General features: G+C 40.0%; 1 protein-coding gene across 8 annotated transcripts in view; it reads right to left on the bottom strand.

Moving 5' to 3' along the window:
* DAB1 (DAB adaptor protein 1) overlaps positions 1-17,238 on the bottom strand; it is a 1,047,542-nt gene that overhangs the window by 298,298 nt on the left and 732,006 nt on the right. For all 8 annotated transcript variants that reach the window (XM_063613881.1, XM_063613879.1, XM_063613880.1 and 5 more), the window contains one exon: positions 2,496-2,698. In XM_063613881.1, the coding sequence (XP_063469951.1) occupies positions 2,496-2,562 (67 nt within the window). In that variant the 5' untranslated portion in view covers positions 2,563-2,698. The remainder of the gene's footprint in view (positions 1-2,495; positions 2,699-17,238) is intronic.

Here is a 17,238-nt window from a genome sequence, read left to right as displayed (position 1 = left end):
TGTGAGTGTGGGGCTCTTGTGATGGGAAAGAGTTTGGTCTTCCTCTACCATGTGAGGACATGGTGAGAAGATGACCATCTACCTGGTGAGGAAGAGAGCCCTCACCAGGAACCCAATTGGCTGGCACTTTGATCTTAGACATTCTAGCCTCCAGATCTGTGAGAAACATGTTTCTGTTGTTTAAGCTGTCAAGTCTATGGTATTTTCTTGTGGCAGCTCAAGCTAATTAAGACAAGATGAATGATGAAGGAAGAGAAAAAGAGAAAAGAGAGGAGAGGAGGGAAATGGAGAAAGATGACAGGGAAGGGAGGGGAAGAGAAGGAGAAAAGGAAAAGGGAGGAAAAAGAGGAAGATCACAGTTAAACTTTGTTGAGCATTTAATACATGGCAAGTAATAAGTATTTTATTTGACTTATTTTCATTAATCTTCATAGTGAGCCTTTGAAGTCTGTAATATTATATACCCATTTTATAAGAGAGGAAAATGAGGCTCAGGTTAAATACTTCCAAAGGTCACATTGTGAGAAAGTGGTAAAGCCAGAATTTGAATCTAGCTCTGCCTACCCAAATCCCATGGTATTAGCCACTCCATGGAGGACACTCCTCACATATGTATTATGTTGATTTTAGAGTTTTTTTGGGACATGAAGATGAGGAGGTTCTAAAAGAGTCACCTTCATGCTCTCATCCCAAATCCCCAACTGAGCCAATGTCCTGAAAACCTGAATCCTCTCTGCAGAATGCTTCTGGTTTTGCATGTTAAAATTAAGAATGAAAAAATATGCACTAAGATAACATTTTTAATGCATTAAGCATTCAAGAGTGCAGGTTTAGTGGAAAGGTTAAATTTGAGGAAAAAATATAACTTGTCAGTTTCCACTGAAAAAGCACTTGAATTCTACTACATACTGGGCTCTTGACCTCTTTTTTTTTTTTTTTTTTTTTTCCACATAGCAGTCTCCGAAGACATGTTCTTTCACCGACTTACTTTCTTTCTATTATTCTTAGACCATGATGCATAGAAAACAAGGTTTACATTAATTTTTAGGGAACAACATAGACTGCCTCCAAAATATTTGTGTTTCAAATAAACATCAAAAGCAAAATTTATAGTCCTTCCTGGGCTTCTGGCTGTCAAAGAGCTGCATATGTATTACAGTTATGTCCCTTACTTCATACAGAGTGTCAGACAAATGCCATCACAAAACATAACTGGGCTGGCATAACGATGTCTCAAACAAATCACTGCCTATACAAAGAAGTCAAGGGCATCCCAGTTTGCAAGCCCACATTGACAGATTTCAAGACCTGAAAGAGAGCTCTGTCAATCCTCTCCCATGCAGCTGAGAAAATGAGGGAGAGACAGCAGAAACTACAGGGAGAAAACACACACAAAGAGCGAGAAAGAAGTTGCTCATGTTTAATTGGCAGGGGGTGAAGCTTACTGAAAAACATGGTCCTAAAGCCATGGGGCTAAATTCTCCAGAAAACACGAAAAGTGATAGAATTACTTTATTATCACACTATGCCTGCAAATCTTCATTGCCAGATATCTCTGGCTCCTCTCTGCCAAGCACTTTCTAAGTGCTGAGACTTAAAATGTGAACAAAACATCTAGCTCCAAAGGAGTTTACGCAGGACATTTTTAATAAAGCGAATGCTAACCAAGTGCTAACGAAACAAAACAAACAAAAACATTTATATCAATTTTGGGAGTAAGAAAAGGCTCCCCCAGGAGGCTCCCCTAAACTCAAACCTAGTGAATAAGCAGGAGTCAGTTCAGAAAAAAAAAAATGAAGAGCAACAAAAAAGGATTTCAGGCTAGATAAGAGTCCAGTGGTTCTTAAAGTAGGGTCCCTGGACCAGCAAGACTGGCATCACCTGGGAACCTGTTTCAAATGCACAGTCTTGGGTCCTACCCTAGACTTACTGAATCTGACACTTTGAGATGAGACTCAGAAATGAAGGCTTTAACCAGCCCTCCCAGTGATTCTGGTCCAGCAGGAGTTTGACAACCACTGGTACAGGCGATGATGAACTACAGAATATCTGGAGGGTAAACAGGGATGGGGAAGTGGGGTGGTGAGGCAGAGATGTTGCTGGAGGGATGGATAGAAGGCGTATGCAGAGAAACTTTGTATATTATGAGAAAAGTTTTGGATTTTATCTGGAGAATAATGAAGAGCCATTACATTATTATATTATGAATACAAAACACACAAAAATAACTATTTAAAAATACATGTGATCATAAAGATACTTCTTTATATCATTCCAGAGATTTAAAAACTCATTCTTGTGCAGAAAAGTTTTGAATTTTATCTGGAGAATAATGATGAACCATTATATTATTACATTATTAACACAAAACACACAAAATAACTATTTAAAAATATATGCAATCGTAAAGATATTTCTTATATCATTCCAGAGATTTAAAAACTCATTCCTGTGCAGAAAAGTAGCCATTCAAAAGAGGTCAAATTCAGCCCTACCTTTCTTTCTGGAGTCTTTCTTGGCGCTGGTTTTCACAGCTACTTGAAGTTCTGTCTCAGTTGACATCCTACTTAATCCTTAGTCCACTTCACACAGATCCCGGGCCTTGGCCAGGCTCATTGAGGACTCTTCTCCAAGAGAAAGACTCCTCCCTTCAGAAATGACACTCTGAGCTGCACATTTCATTCACTCTTTTTGAGTGCTGCAAATCAAGACAAGAGAACATTCAGAATCATCACTGTTATGAAGTTAAACAGAAATTTATAAAAAGTGAATTGGCAAACATATACAAACAAAATCTTGGTCTTTATGCAAAAACTGCCCCCATGATTTCATGAAGGCGTTAATAGGGTTTATACAGCAAAGGGAATGAGAGGCTTAGCGGCAAAACTGTTTCTCAAACTAGGTAACTCAAAATAGATCTTTAAAAGTCTAGATTTATAAGAGGGACAAAACCCAACTCTGTTTTCTATGTTTCTTATTTTCAAGTACTAGATCCCAACCAGAAAATATAGCAAAGGTATGTCCTGACCAGCCCCATGGAGACATTTCCAACAAGAGAGCACCTATCCATCAGCCAAGCTTGATCAGCACCTTGGCAGCAAAAGCAGATCATATGGAAGTAACCTGTGGTCTGTCCCTCACTGGCAGGCATCAGAGGGGGCATGGAGTTGACACACAATTGAGCTCCAAGGGTAAGGTGACAAATGGGGCCAAGAGACATTCCAGCAAGCCAATTTTTATGTCAGCTTTTCCTCCAGCTATAAGAGCAGACAAGCATTTAATGTGCAGAGAAAAAGAAAAGAAACAGGCAGACACAGATTTCATTCATTCATTCTCTAATAAATATGCATTGAATAATACCAGGTGCTATTAAACTCAGAGACCGTGCTAGGAAGAGAATAATGATAATACAACCACTTCACTTACAGGTAATATTTACTATATACTATGCCTTTAGCTACTGCTTCACATACAGTATCTCACTTGATCTCATTTAAATTAAACAAATATACAGTATTCTCTTTGATAATAGTCCTTTCTTGTGACTATCCGATAGTTATATCTGAGAGTTCTATTAAAAAGTAAACATTTCACCAATTTCCCCTTTTGAAAAATATTAAGAAAAAGCTATTAGAAGTGGATCTTCGAATTGTGCAGCTAATTCTTAGTTCATCCCACAGATCTAGAATGGCTTAATAGAAAACGACTGACCTCGAATGCCAGTTTCAGTTCAAAAAGAATAATGACCCAAACCTCTTAATCATGACAATCTAGTTAATCTTAACCAGAAAGTCTAATATAAAAGCCACGTAAAATTATAGTAAAGCTTCAATATGAGGAAATTCTCAACTTAATCCAAAGATACCTGTTTTGTTTTATTTATATATAAGTTAACTAGTTTTTAAAAAGGAAATGGCCCAAATGAAAGTGCTTGATCTAGTGAATCTAAGGCTATGATTAAGAAAAACAGAAAGTTATCTTTGTAAAACAGGGTCCATGAAACCGTACATAGAAAATGAGAATTTATCCTGCCACTTTTATACCATCTGTCTATTCCTTGTCACCAGCCCCCACACCCTTTCCAGACCCTTGTCTCTAAGACAACATTCAATGGGAGATGGCAGAGTCACAAAATGTGGTCATGTATAAACATAATAAAATTTATTAATAATATTTACCATTTCATTGCAGCAAATATTTACTAAGAATCTACTGTGGGCCAGGTACAAATACTAGCTCATTCATGTTAACAGACATTTACCATGTAACCATGCTGGCCAAGAGTACATAGACAAGGGCTGGTTCCTGTTCTCAAAGAAGCTCAGTCTAACAGAGGTATCAGTCATGTACGGGACGGCAACACACATATGTGACCAAAACTAAAACAGCCATAAATACCAGGCATACTGGGGCGGAAAGGTACAAGTATTCATCTTTGCTTGGAAGGGTCAATAAAGCTTCAAAGAGGATAAGGCCTACTCCATGAGATGTTGAAGAGCTATGTTTCTGTCAAAAGGATGATAAGGGAAAGGACCACCAGCTTCTCAATAATTGTATGTAGAATGAATGAATGAATGGTTATTTCAGGCAGAAAGATCAGCATATGTAAAAGCAAGGAGGGGTGAAATCAACAACCAAACCAGTAAAAGGAGGCACAACTCTAGCAGGGAGTTGATGCGCTTCCCCATCTTCCCAGTTTTTCCTTGTGCTGCTATCTTTCTATGGAATCTCTTGTCTCAAGTCTGCCTGGACATTCTATTGAATCCTCAAGGTTCAGTTCAAAGAGACAACACAGGCAGAAAGATGTTCTGATCTCTGTAGCAAAATAGACTCTCTCCCAACTTATTTTATGATTTGATTTTTGGATAACTTCAGTTTCAGCCACTTACAAGCCACATGATTTGAGGAAGTTACTCAACCTGGTCTTTGCCTCAGTTTCTTCATCTGTACAATGGGGATAATGGTGCCCCCTGGGGGAGCTGTTGTGGCAATTAAGTATGATCACACACATAATGTGATTGGAAGAGTGTCTGGCATGCCTCCTGGTAAGCATTTAATAAATATTAGGCACATAAATTCCTGTGCCACTTGTTCAAGGCCACGTGGCCGGTATGTGACCGAAAGTCTGTATTATCTCCCCTTTACAAAGGAGGAAACTGATACAAGTTAATTTTGCTGTCTGAGGATGAATTGTAGGAAATGGTATTATGTCGGTCTTGGACACAGTAGGTGCCTAATCTATAAATTCAGAAAGTAGCTGAAATATATGGATTTTACACATTTTCAAGAATTTTTAAAATCAGTTGTATAAACTGGATTGGATTTGGGCCATTTTCTCTTCTTCAAGCTTATAAATCACAATATAGCATCTCTCCTTATTTCTATCTTCAAAGACGTCTGTTCAACAAAATATGATTATGTTCAAGTGTTACAAGCATTACTTGTGAATTTCTGAAGTATATCCCTACATCAATAATGAAAGGAAACCACCATCATTCTGAATAAAAACTTAAATAAGGAAGCTACAGTACTGTGAGAATGTACCACAGTGTGGACCCTGGCATCCCCTTTAATTTTCCAAAAGGCAGAGATTGAGCAAATGCTGTGAAGTAACTCCAAATTATTTAGGAAATTCACTTCTTTGTAATTAAGGAGATTAAAGTCCTCCAGGGCCAGAAACCATGTGACAACTCAAATCATTTTCCCCAGTAAAGGCTGTGAAACCCTATCAGTTAAATTCAGGCTTGCCTGGAATTTTGAAATGCTTCAATAATATTTCTTTGCTCCACACAATCTGCAGTAATTTAATATTCCTGAAGTGTGTCAGGTTTTTTATAATGAGCTCTTCAAATCTAAATGTGAATTATGTAACATTCCACTACAGACATTCTGTCTAGTGAACTGCTTCTAAAATGTAAAATTTCATGTTTAGTGATGGGGTGGGGGCCAAAAACACTAAACCACAAAGCAGAGAAAACAGATATGCCTTTTTTTTTTAAACAAAGCATGAAGGTTTCAGCAGCTACAACAGAACACACATACACTAAACACATACTATAACACACATTTGTGTTCTTTCTTCCCCCCTTTTCTCATATAATCCTACAATAAAACAGCTATTATTTATTGAGGGCCCACTATTTGCCAAGTACTATGCTATGAGCTTTTCTGGTATTATTTGATACAATTCATTCAACTATTTGAAGAATCCAATATAATTATCTACATGAAACAAACGAGGAAACTGAGGCACAAGCCAGCTTAGGCGCTTGTCCAAAGCCACATAGCTAGTAAATAGCACAGCACAGGACACGTTACAAGATACTCGTCTGTCCAACTTCACTCAAAGCCCTCCCAGATTTCCATTAGTGGGTGAATGGAAAAAACAAAATATTGGTACAATGGAATATTACTCAACTGTATAAAGGAAATGTAGTAGTGATACACACTGCAATGTGGATGAACCCTGAAAACAGCAAGGCAAGTAAGTTAGACAAAATATGTTGCATACTGTATGATTTCACTTATATAAAATATCCTAAATAGACAAATCTCTGGAGACGGAATGCAGATCAGTGGTTGCCAGAGGCCAGGGGAGGGGCATAAGGTTGAGGAACTGCTTAATGGGTATGCGGTCTTCTTTGGAGTGATGAAAATATTTTGGAACCAGACAGAAGTGAGGGTTGCACAACATCGTGACTATAATAAATACCACTTTAAAATGGTTTTTTTTTTTTTTTTTTTTTTTTTTGAGACGGAGTCTCGCTCTGTCGCCCAGGCTGGAGTGCAGTGGCGCAATCTCGGCTCACTGCAAGCTCAGCCTCCTGGGTTCACGCCATTCTCCTGCCTCAGCCTCTCTGAGCAGCTGGGACTACAGGCTCCCGCCACCACGCCCGGCTAATTTTTTGTATTTTTAGTAGAAACGGGGTTTCATCGTGGTCTCTATCTCCTGACCTCGTGATCCGCCTGCCTCCCAAAGTGCTGGGATTGCAAACGTGAGCCACCGCGCCCGGCCAAAAATGGTTAATTTTATGTCATGTGAATTTCACCCGAATTAGGAAAACAAAACAAAACCCCTCCCAACCTGATATGAGCCTTGTGTGATAACACTAAGGCCACTGCAAATTCCAGTTTAAAAACATAATGTAGTGCTAAAAAGCAGATGAAAATGTAGTTTTCCCAAAACCAAGACTTTGAGTTTGTGTGGCAGTAACTGCATGCATTAAAACTGTATGTTACTATTGGCATGTTTTATGATTCGATGCATTACTTAGCTTCATCCAAGGTATAAAGCACAGAAAACGGGACATTTATCAACAAGGCCCAAAGGTTTACAACAGTACAGACAAGAAGCCTCAGTTTCCTCATCAGTAAAATGGGAACACCACCACCAAGTATGTGAGATTTGGAAGATAAACGAGATTTGGGCATTAAAAAGCCTAGCTCAATCTATAGAATGCTACCTTTTATCTTTACAAAAAGATACACAGGATAAACAAACCAGGTAACATGGAAGTTGTTTTTCATAGGGAGAAGTGGGTGATGATGTGACTGTGTGCCAGGGTAAAAGGGTTATGGCAGAGGGTGATACTTCTCAGAATACAGCTTTTTTCATAATTTCCACATACGGAAGCATATTAATGCTCTATATATCTGAAGAAAGTTAAATTAATAGGGATGGTAAGGGAGATTGTAAAACTAGAAGCAGACTGAAGCAAATCAATTCAATTGTATGTTAAATTGACATCATAAGCACACTTGCTGAAGAGGTGGAAGAGAAAAAACTTTATCAAATAATTTATAAACACAGAATTGGATGGCACACACCCAGTCTTGGGTAGAGTTGAAGCAAGAGCAGCAGCAAACAAATTCTGAAGTCTTTTTAGCAGGCTTGTTTTCTGTAGTGTTATGAGCAAGGCAATTCTGAAACTATTTTCGATGTTCTATAGAATGGAGCAAAGGAGTAAATGCAGATATTGTTGGGAGCGAAGCTTCTCCTATGGGACAAGAGATGTTAAAATAGGGAAAGGAAAGCAGGAAAGAATGCTAAAGTGATAGATTGAAAATTGTAGGTTTCAAAGTAAACTCAGGATTTATAAAATACGCATGCATCTGTATATAAATGTATAGGTATGAATGTATGTATGTGTCGATATGCAACTATTTCCTATCTCTGTCCATTAAGAGAGCCCAGGAGCAAAGATACTCTCGCAACAATGAGATAACTAATACTTAGATTTTGGTTTCTGTTACCATTTTCCAGCAAAAGAAACCAAGGTTTCTTGGGGGAAATGAATTATTTCAGAGTTGGAGCATGGCAGGTACAAAATGAGCCTGAAATATCTTGTTATTCCAGAAATTAAGTGCTCAAAACAAGAAAAAAATGATGAGAGAATTTTATAAAGGATACAGAAGCCATCATGAAGAGTTCTCACCAGCCTAATTAGGAATGATTTAAACACCGATATAATTAAGGATGGTAATAAATAATAAACCATTGAAAAAATAGGAATCCACAAATCTATACTGATGACAGACAGACGAACAAACGGGGTAAGAATGGAAGGCTGTCTTGCTTATAGCAGAACAAATGCTGACTGGTAAACACCAAGGGAGTGCTGGAGTTATAAAATCAACATTTTGCAGCCATCAGAGTAAAGACTGGTCAGGCAAGAATCATCAACAGATGCTAAGTCCAGGGAAAAATTTTTGATAAGAAGCAGAATATCTGCAGGTCTTAAACTGTCTTCGCACTTGTTGTTTATCAGTTCCAAGGGAAACTTTGTAATAATACAGTGGAGAAATTGGACAAAACCTTGTTAACAAAATTAACATCAACAAACAGGGGCAGATGGATAGCATGTGATACACTGAGCAGAACATAACATCACTATGCAGTACTGTGTAGTATTCTGGCCAGGAATCTAATCAGATTAGGCATTTAAGAAATTGGAAAGGGAGAGCTGTATTCACTGAAAATGTAATAAAAGACAAAGAGAAGCTATGGAACTATTTTAGATTAAAAGAAATTAAGCAGAAATAATAATTAAATGCCATATCTATACAGGATATTGTACTGGAGAGAAAAGAAATGTCAGCCTCCCCAAAATTATTGAGCCAATTGATAAACTTGAATATGAATGGTAAGTTAGTTAAACATATTGCATTAATGGTAAATTTATTTAACTTGAAAACTTTCCTGTGATTATATAAAATAATATAGCTGTTTTTAGGAAACACACTAAATATTCAGGTGTAAAGGGCCAAGATATGCGCACCTTATATTCAGATGATTCAGAAAAAATGCCTATACATCTATACATGTATGTGTATGCATATATGTGTGAATATGTATATATGTTTATGTATATACGTACATACACAGAGAGAAAACACACAAATGATAAATCAAGTAAGATAAAATACCGGCAATGGGTGATACTAAGTAAAAGGCATTGGGTGTTTTTTGCATATTCTTATGCTTATACTTTTTCCTGTAATGGTGAGATTATTTCCAAATTAAGAAAAGGGAAATAAAGGCCTAGCTCAAACTCTAACACAAAGAAATATGTAACTAAGTCCATTCTGGCCTCACTTTTCTCCTAAGTTCAAACCCATTCCAGCTCCCTAGATGGCATACTTTCTAATTCCCGAGGCTAGATGAGTTTAAAATTAGTTGATGGCTGCCAGTTCTGATTCCACCTCCACCCCTGTAACTCCCCAGACTGCCAAACTGGGCAGAAGTCTATGGACCAAATTTGCATGGAACAGGGTCGTTTCTTCCTGAGCTCTAAGCTCCCTCTCTAGACTGTATATGCCTACTCAGACTTTACATCCTCCTGCCCCCTGGACCACTGCAGGTTCCTTTAATTACTCAGCCTAAGTAGGCCTCTTGTAGATTATCTCCCTCTCCATCCCAGGGACTATGTCATTAACCTGTCAATCTTTTTTTTTTATTTTTATTTTTTATGTCAAAGGCTATCTGATCTGACCACGACAATTTGGAAAAGGCCTAAAATTCCCCCATGCTGCATATTTGATCTTTTTAGGGTCAAGACAACAAGAAAATGTAAGGCTTTGCAGGAAGCCAATGGCAGCAGTTCTATAAAGCTGCTGTGGGTGTGAAAGGTACAAGTGCTATAGAAACTTTTGGCAGAATATTGAGAGACGCTGTATCTTTCTGCTAATAAAGGACCACCATTGCAGCAGATGTACAATCATCATCTACTTTACTAAAACTTTCAAGAAAAATAATACATTGATTGGACATATTCCTAGCTTTAAAACTTTGAAGCCCACAAAACTGATAGATTTACAGCCTTGGTATGGATCCAGTCAAAGCCCTCTTGCCATAACTGTAACAAGAAAGGGGAGAAAACGAATCACAAATATGGGAGACATATCTTAGCCTAACAGCTCATCTTCACGATGTGGCATTGTTAGTTATATTTACCCCACGTTATGAAAAAAAATAGAATTTTAGGCAACTTATAGAAAGCCTTATAAAAGCCATTTTCTACAATAGGATAAACTAAATAAACAAGAAAGTTGGAGCAAAGAGACACAAAAAATTAGAAATGGATATGAAGGCAGAAGCAAGAATAAGACATCAAAAACATTGATATGGCTGTAGAAGATAGGCTATATGTTTGGCTATGAGATTCCTAGAAGCCAAAGCAAAGAGAGAAAAGATCAGTTACAATTTCACAAAGTCTATAGAACTTTTTTTCCCTCCGGACCAGAAGTGGAGAAAGAAAACTGTCTATCAGTTTTCATGAAATTGACACCGTGGTATCACAAATGTCAACATAAGCAGTGTCTCTATAAAATTCTGAAAGAGAATATCCCACATCGCTTACTGTATGCTGAGATCATAAAACTAACACTGAGAGCATAATACTAGTAGTACCACTTTTAAATAGGGTCCAAACAATGTGGCCAAAATCCATTTAAGTTGTTTATGAACAAGGCATATTTTCTTTTTATTAACTAAATCGAAACATAAATAAGTGAGATCTTGCTACACAGTATCTGATGGTCTAACTTTTCTAAGGTAAAATCTTGAATTAAACAAACTAATCTTTTTTATCAGTTTACTCATCTGTAAAATGGAAAAATAATAGAATAATCTCACAGGTTTATGTGAAAGTATTTTTGGAAAAATAAAATGCTATGTTCCAGAAGGCAGCACTCTTGTTATTCAGACATCAGTCAATCTTCAGCAAGGCAAAGAGGGAGGGAATACAATGTGTTTCTGTAATCAAACTCAAAGCTAACAAAAGCCAGAACCAGGTTTTAGCAACATTAAAGGAATTTATTTGACAGCAACATGGCATACTTAGCAACATTTCATTTAACTAATGGATCACACAGTCTCATTAAGTATTTATAGCACCATGAAAATTCATTATATAAACTCTTAGGGTGTCAGAAAAAAGCAAGTGTATAAACCTAAAATAATTCCATTAGTGTTTTCAATACTTGGGACCCCAGTTACATCCAACCTTCTAAAATTCTCACCTTTAATTTTACGAAAACATATCTACCAGTAGTTGGCAAAATGTAAAGCAGCAAGCTGTCCAAGGGGCTGGGCTGGAAGCCTGCCTGACTCCGCCATTGACTGCTAGGTACATTTAGACCTTTAAGCTCTTTAACCAGCCTTGGCCTCAATTTCTTCATCTATAAAATGGAAATACCTTTTTATCTCACTGGGCTTACGGGAGACCAAAATGCACAAAGCTGTATAAAATGTCACAGCTGCTTACCTTGTGTTCAGCTCATACTCTTCTCCCACCTCCCCTTCTCTCCTCACCCTCTTTTTCTCTACCCTGTCATACAGCTGTTTGTCTGTCTCACCAGCAGGCCTTAAACTGTCCCAACCCCGAGTGGGAATGTGCCCTGTACACCTTTGCGTCCACACCAGCCCCCGGCACAGAGCCTGCCATGTTGTACTGGCTGGCAACAAATATTTAAATAAGGAAACAACTGATTCATTGAACAAGTAGTTATTAAACACCTATTCTTTGATAGACCACTGTTCTAGATGCTCAGAAAGAAATAAAGATGATATAATTCCAACTGCAAGGAGCTCAAATTGTTAGGGAGGGAAAAAGAGACAGTGATTGCACGGCGTGCTAACAGTTGGTATGAGAGAAATCACAGGATTCTCAGGGATGCAGAGGATAGGCACTGCCTCAACCTGGAGATGCTACAGGGTGGAGTGGGGCAGAGTTAACAGGGGAGATGCAGATGGAAGACTTCCGAGAAGAGGAGATCCTTGAACTGAGTTCAGGAAGACAAGTAAATGTTAGTCACCTTAAGAAGAAAAGCTGTGGATGATAGCATGAAACAGAGAGAAGACATAATCAATCCTGGGAACTCAAACAGCTCATTATGGCTGGGTAGTAACAAGAGGCAAGTCCGCAGAAGGAGAGAGAGGCCAGAATGCAGTGGGCCTGAATTCAGATCCTGCCAGTGAGGTGCATGAAAGGGGTGCCGTAAACCCAGTGGTGTACAACCCAAGGAGGCCCAAGAAAATCCACTGGGGTGGGGAAATCAAACTCTACAATGCATAAGATTGTTTTTAGCTACAAAAATAAATAAAAGTTTATTCATTTAATATGCAGATTAACAGTAGCACATGTATGTACCATATTCCAAAATGCATACATTGGTGAAGACCTCAAAAATTATTCATTGATTCATTGACTACTCACAGGTGACAGGGGCCACCACAGTGGGATAACAGGGGAGCAATTGATACAGTTTATGTTCTTACAAGATGGTGCTTGTCCAGGAATCACCCAGGGATGGAGGGCCAAGCAAAAGACTGCTGCACGAGGGGAGTAAATTTGAAAGCACATGTGCTTCCATTTTCTTTTCCAAAGAGGTCCTAGATAAATGAATCTTCAAAAAAAAAAAAAAAAAGGTAAAAAGCAAACATACCCAACTCCTTCAGAACACAGTTATTAAATCACAGGTTCTGTCAATCAAATCCGGTCAACACACATTTCCTAAACACTGACTCTGTGTAAGCAGACTCCGTAAATGCTGGAGGTACAGAGCGAGATTAAACAAGGCCTGGCCATAGCTATAGCCTCCCAGGGCAGTCTGACCTCAGGTGCCCATCACACCTGCTCCCCAACACATGGATTCTAAAGGGGCACCTTCCTCATTGGCCTTTTTAGCCATGATACCATTCCTCATTTTAACCCTACTCCATATCAGCCAGGTGAGAGGAGGCAGGCATACTGTGTTTATTCGCTCTTGGAGACTGAATGCCTTGTACTCATCCCTGTTTCCTCCACAGAGTGTTTGAGTAACTCGAACTATTGCTATTCCCTAGGGTCTAGCAGGGAGAAAAGACAAGTATTTAACATGGGCCTCCCTGTGAAGGGGATTTTAAATAAACAAACGCCGCATTTGGCAGCTTCACCTGCTGATTTACCTAAAATATATACCGCCGTTATTTGCTCTCCTTTCCACAAGCTGCATTTCATTATCTTCAAAGTTGACAATCAGAAAGAGAACAGAACCGACACCTGTGAGTACCAAGCCCAGCTAGTGTCCCCAAGCTGCTCCACTTCACGAGTGCCCCGGACAGGGACTCATCCTGAACCGTCTGCCTCTCAGTGACTGTCTGGGTCCCAGTGACCATCAATAGATTTCTCCTGTAAGAGCCTTGCCCGCTGGACCCACTCAAGGTCCCTGCTAATAGATGCCACCTTCTCCTTCTGGAGGGAAGAGAAAGACAGGTGGCAGGCTTTCTCTCATCACTGATAACCTATTTTTCTTCTCTCTCTCCTCAAACTTCATATTTTTACCACCTTCCTTTTGACAAAAAGGGCTATCATCTTCCTTTAGCTTGCTAATGATTTGCTAGTCCAATCTCAATTACTGTAAAATGGATACATGGATGGCTCAAATTTTCTCCACAAAAGGATCTGCGCTTGATGGGAAGCAACCCAATTTCCACAATTATCTCCCTGACAAAAAGCACACACAACAGCCATAACCATGTTTTCCTGAAGCCGTAAATGAGAATGGATGCCCTGACAAAGGATGTCTTTTTGTTGTTGTTTCCTGATTTGTGAATGTATTTATTGGAACCATCTCACAAAAACGTAAAAATTCAATCACACTTGGAAAGTAATGAGCAAAGCAGCAACGTGGAAAAGCCTCCTCACTGTTTCACCCTGCAAACCACTACAAACTCAAACTCCCCTGCACAGGAAGCCTTCCCTGAACACCTACCTGCACTCACTCCTTAGACACCACACCTCTACTTACAAGTAAGAGCACGGTGGACAGCTCCGGAATGGGAGCTACAGCTGGAATCACCTGAGCAGCTGATGCCCATCCCTGGATTCTTATTTAATTGGTTTGAGGTGCAACATGGGCCCTGGGATTTTTTTTTATTTTATGTTTTAGAGACAGAGTCTCACTCTGTTGCCCAGGATACAGTGCAGTGGTACAATCATACCTTACTGCAGCCTCCAACTCCTGGGTTCGAGGGATCCTCCCACCTCAACCTCCCAAGTAGCTAGGACTACAGGTGCATGACGCTGCACCCAGCTTGGCACAAGGAGATTTAAAAGCTTCCCAGGTGATTCTAAAATGCAGCCAAGTTTGGCAAACACAGGAATAAAGGTCAAGAGAACTTGGCATGACCTCTCCCACTACTTGGGTAGGGTTGGGCACATCATTTAACTCCCCCAAGCCTGAATGTGTTTGCCGCAAAATGCGATGACTGAATACATGCCACATCTGACTATAGTATTAAATGATGTAATCCACATAAAATGTTTATCTCACTATGGTAAGTGCTGGTGGAAAGCAGAGAAATGCCCTTCCCCAAAGATGCTCAAGCCCTAATCACTGATGTAGATGACTGAGATAATGAAAACTGGGGCTTTTGAACTCCCGAGATTTAGATGACATTTGAGGTTTTGAACAGAAGAGACCAGAGAGAGCCTGGGATGGGGGGATATATACTGCATGAAGGATGAACGTTGACTTTGGGTGGGAGGGCCAACAGTGGTAGACAGAATGGTGACCCCCACAGATGCCTCCTCCCTAGCTTCCGGAGCCTGTGAGCATGTCCATCACACGGCAGAGGAGTTGTATGTGTTACTGCCCTGCTGCTTGCTCTGCCTTTCACCCCAGTCGAGTCCCAGCTGGCTGGGCCTGGGACAGATCCCTCCCCAAGGATAATCTGCTGCCTGACCAGCAGTCACAGCTCAGCCTGGCAGAAAGAACTACATCCAAGTTGGATTATAAGAAGATATGCATAGTCTCTCTTTCAAGAATTTGAATTTGTCAATTCAGACTCTATCCACTGGTAGAGAGACCAGATGTGAAAAGATGAACAGGGAGAAGCCAGGAGGCAGCAAGGCCAAGACCTAGCAGAAGTTGTGAGTTAGCAGAAGTGAGGACTAGCAGAAGCCACTAGGTAGAAAAAAACAAACAGAAAATTAGAAAGGGGAAAGAGAGAGATCATTTTCAGTAGAAGTAGAATCTGAAGGCACCCAATGGCAGGGAGCAAACAAAATCCTATGCAGTGGGAACAACACGATACCTAATCCCAAGAGATACCCAGGATTCTTCCTGTTAGAAAGTCATACCCTGTGTTCAAGAGGCCAGGCTCTATGGCTATTCCTAACTCCAGAAAAACTCCTCCCTGCCTTACTGCTACGCATGGCCTTACAATGCCATAGTCCTCCTTATTGTGAGGGCCTGCAACAAACGGCCTGAAGCTCCTGCTCTGATGCACGTAACTATACCTGTCATCGGAACCCTTAAATATATCACCGTTTGTATTAGTCCATTCTCGTATTGCTATAGAGAAATACCTGAGGCTCGGTAATTTATAAGAAAAGAGCTTTATCTGGCTCATGGTTCTGGGGAGGCTTCAGGGAGCTTTTACTCATAGCAGAAGGGAAGGTAAAGCAGGAGCAGGCGCTTCACGTGGTGAAAACAGGAGCAGGAGAGAGGGTAGGGGAGGTGCCTCATACTTTTTTTTTTTTTTTTTTTTTTTTTTTTAATTATACTTTAGGGTTTTAGGGTACATGTGCACAATGTGCAGGTTTATTACATATGTATCCATGTGCCATGTTGATTTCCTGCACCCATTAACTCGTCATTTAGCATTAGGTGTATCTCCTAATGCTGTCCCTCCCCCCTCCCCCCACCCCACAACAGTCCCCAGAGCGTGATGTTCCCCTTCCTGTGTCCATGAGTTCTCATTGTTCAATTCCCACCTATGAGTGAGAACATGCGGTGTTTGGTTTTTTGTCCTTGCGATAGTTTACTGAGAATGATGTTTTCCAGTTTCATCCATGTCCCTACAAAGGACACGAACTCATCATTTTTTATGGCTGCATAGTATTCCATGGTGTATATGTGCCACATTTTCTTAATCCAGTCTATCGTTGTTGGACATTTGGGTTGGTTCCAACTCTTTGCTATTGTGAATAGTGCCGCAATAAACATACGTGTGCATGTGTCTTTATAGCAGCATGATTTATAGTCCTTTGGGTATATACCCAGTAATGGGATGGCTGGGTCAAATGGTATTTCTAGTTCTAGATCCCTGAGGAATCGCCACACTGACTTCCACAATGGTTGTACTAGTTTACAGTCCCACCAACAGTGTAAAAGTGTTCCTATTTCTCCACATCCTCTCCAGCACCTGTTGTTTCCTGATTTTTTAATGATGGCCATTCTAACTGGTGTGAGATGGTATCTCACTGTGGTTTTGATTTGCATTTCTCTGATGGCCAGTGATGATGAGCATTTCTTCATGTGTTTTTTGGCTGCATAAATGTCTTCTTTTGAGAAGTGTCTGTTCATGTCCTCTGCCCACTTTTTGATGGGGAGGTGCCTCATACTTTTAAACAATCAAATATCCTGAGAACTCAATCACTATTGTGAAGACAGCATCGAGGGATGGTGCTAAACAATTCATTAGAAATCCACCTCCCCCCCACCCCCGCTCTCCCGCTTCCAGTCACCTCCCACCAGGCCCCACCTCCAATAGCGGAGATTACAGTTCAGCATGAGATTTGGGCAGGGACACAGATCCAAACTACACCACTGTCATCTGGTGTCTGACAAAGAAAAGCCATGAGCATCACCGTCTCACGGACTTGCTCTGGGAGTTCAAACTGTGGCTCCACCAAGTCCCCAATGTGTGACCTTCGGCAAATCTCTTGAAGTCTTTGAGCCTCCCTTTCAACC

Source organism: Symphalangus syndactylus, chromosome 19 (assembly GCF_028878055.3).
Source record: "Symphalangus syndactylus isolate Jambi chromosome 19, NHGRI_mSymSyn1-v2.1_pri, whole genome shotgun sequence".
In the NCBI taxonomy this organism is placed as follows: Eukaryota; Metazoa; Chordata; class Mammalia; order Primates; family Hylobatidae; genus Symphalangus; species Symphalangus syndactylus.
This window is presented reverse-complemented; position numbering and strand designations above follow the sequence as displayed.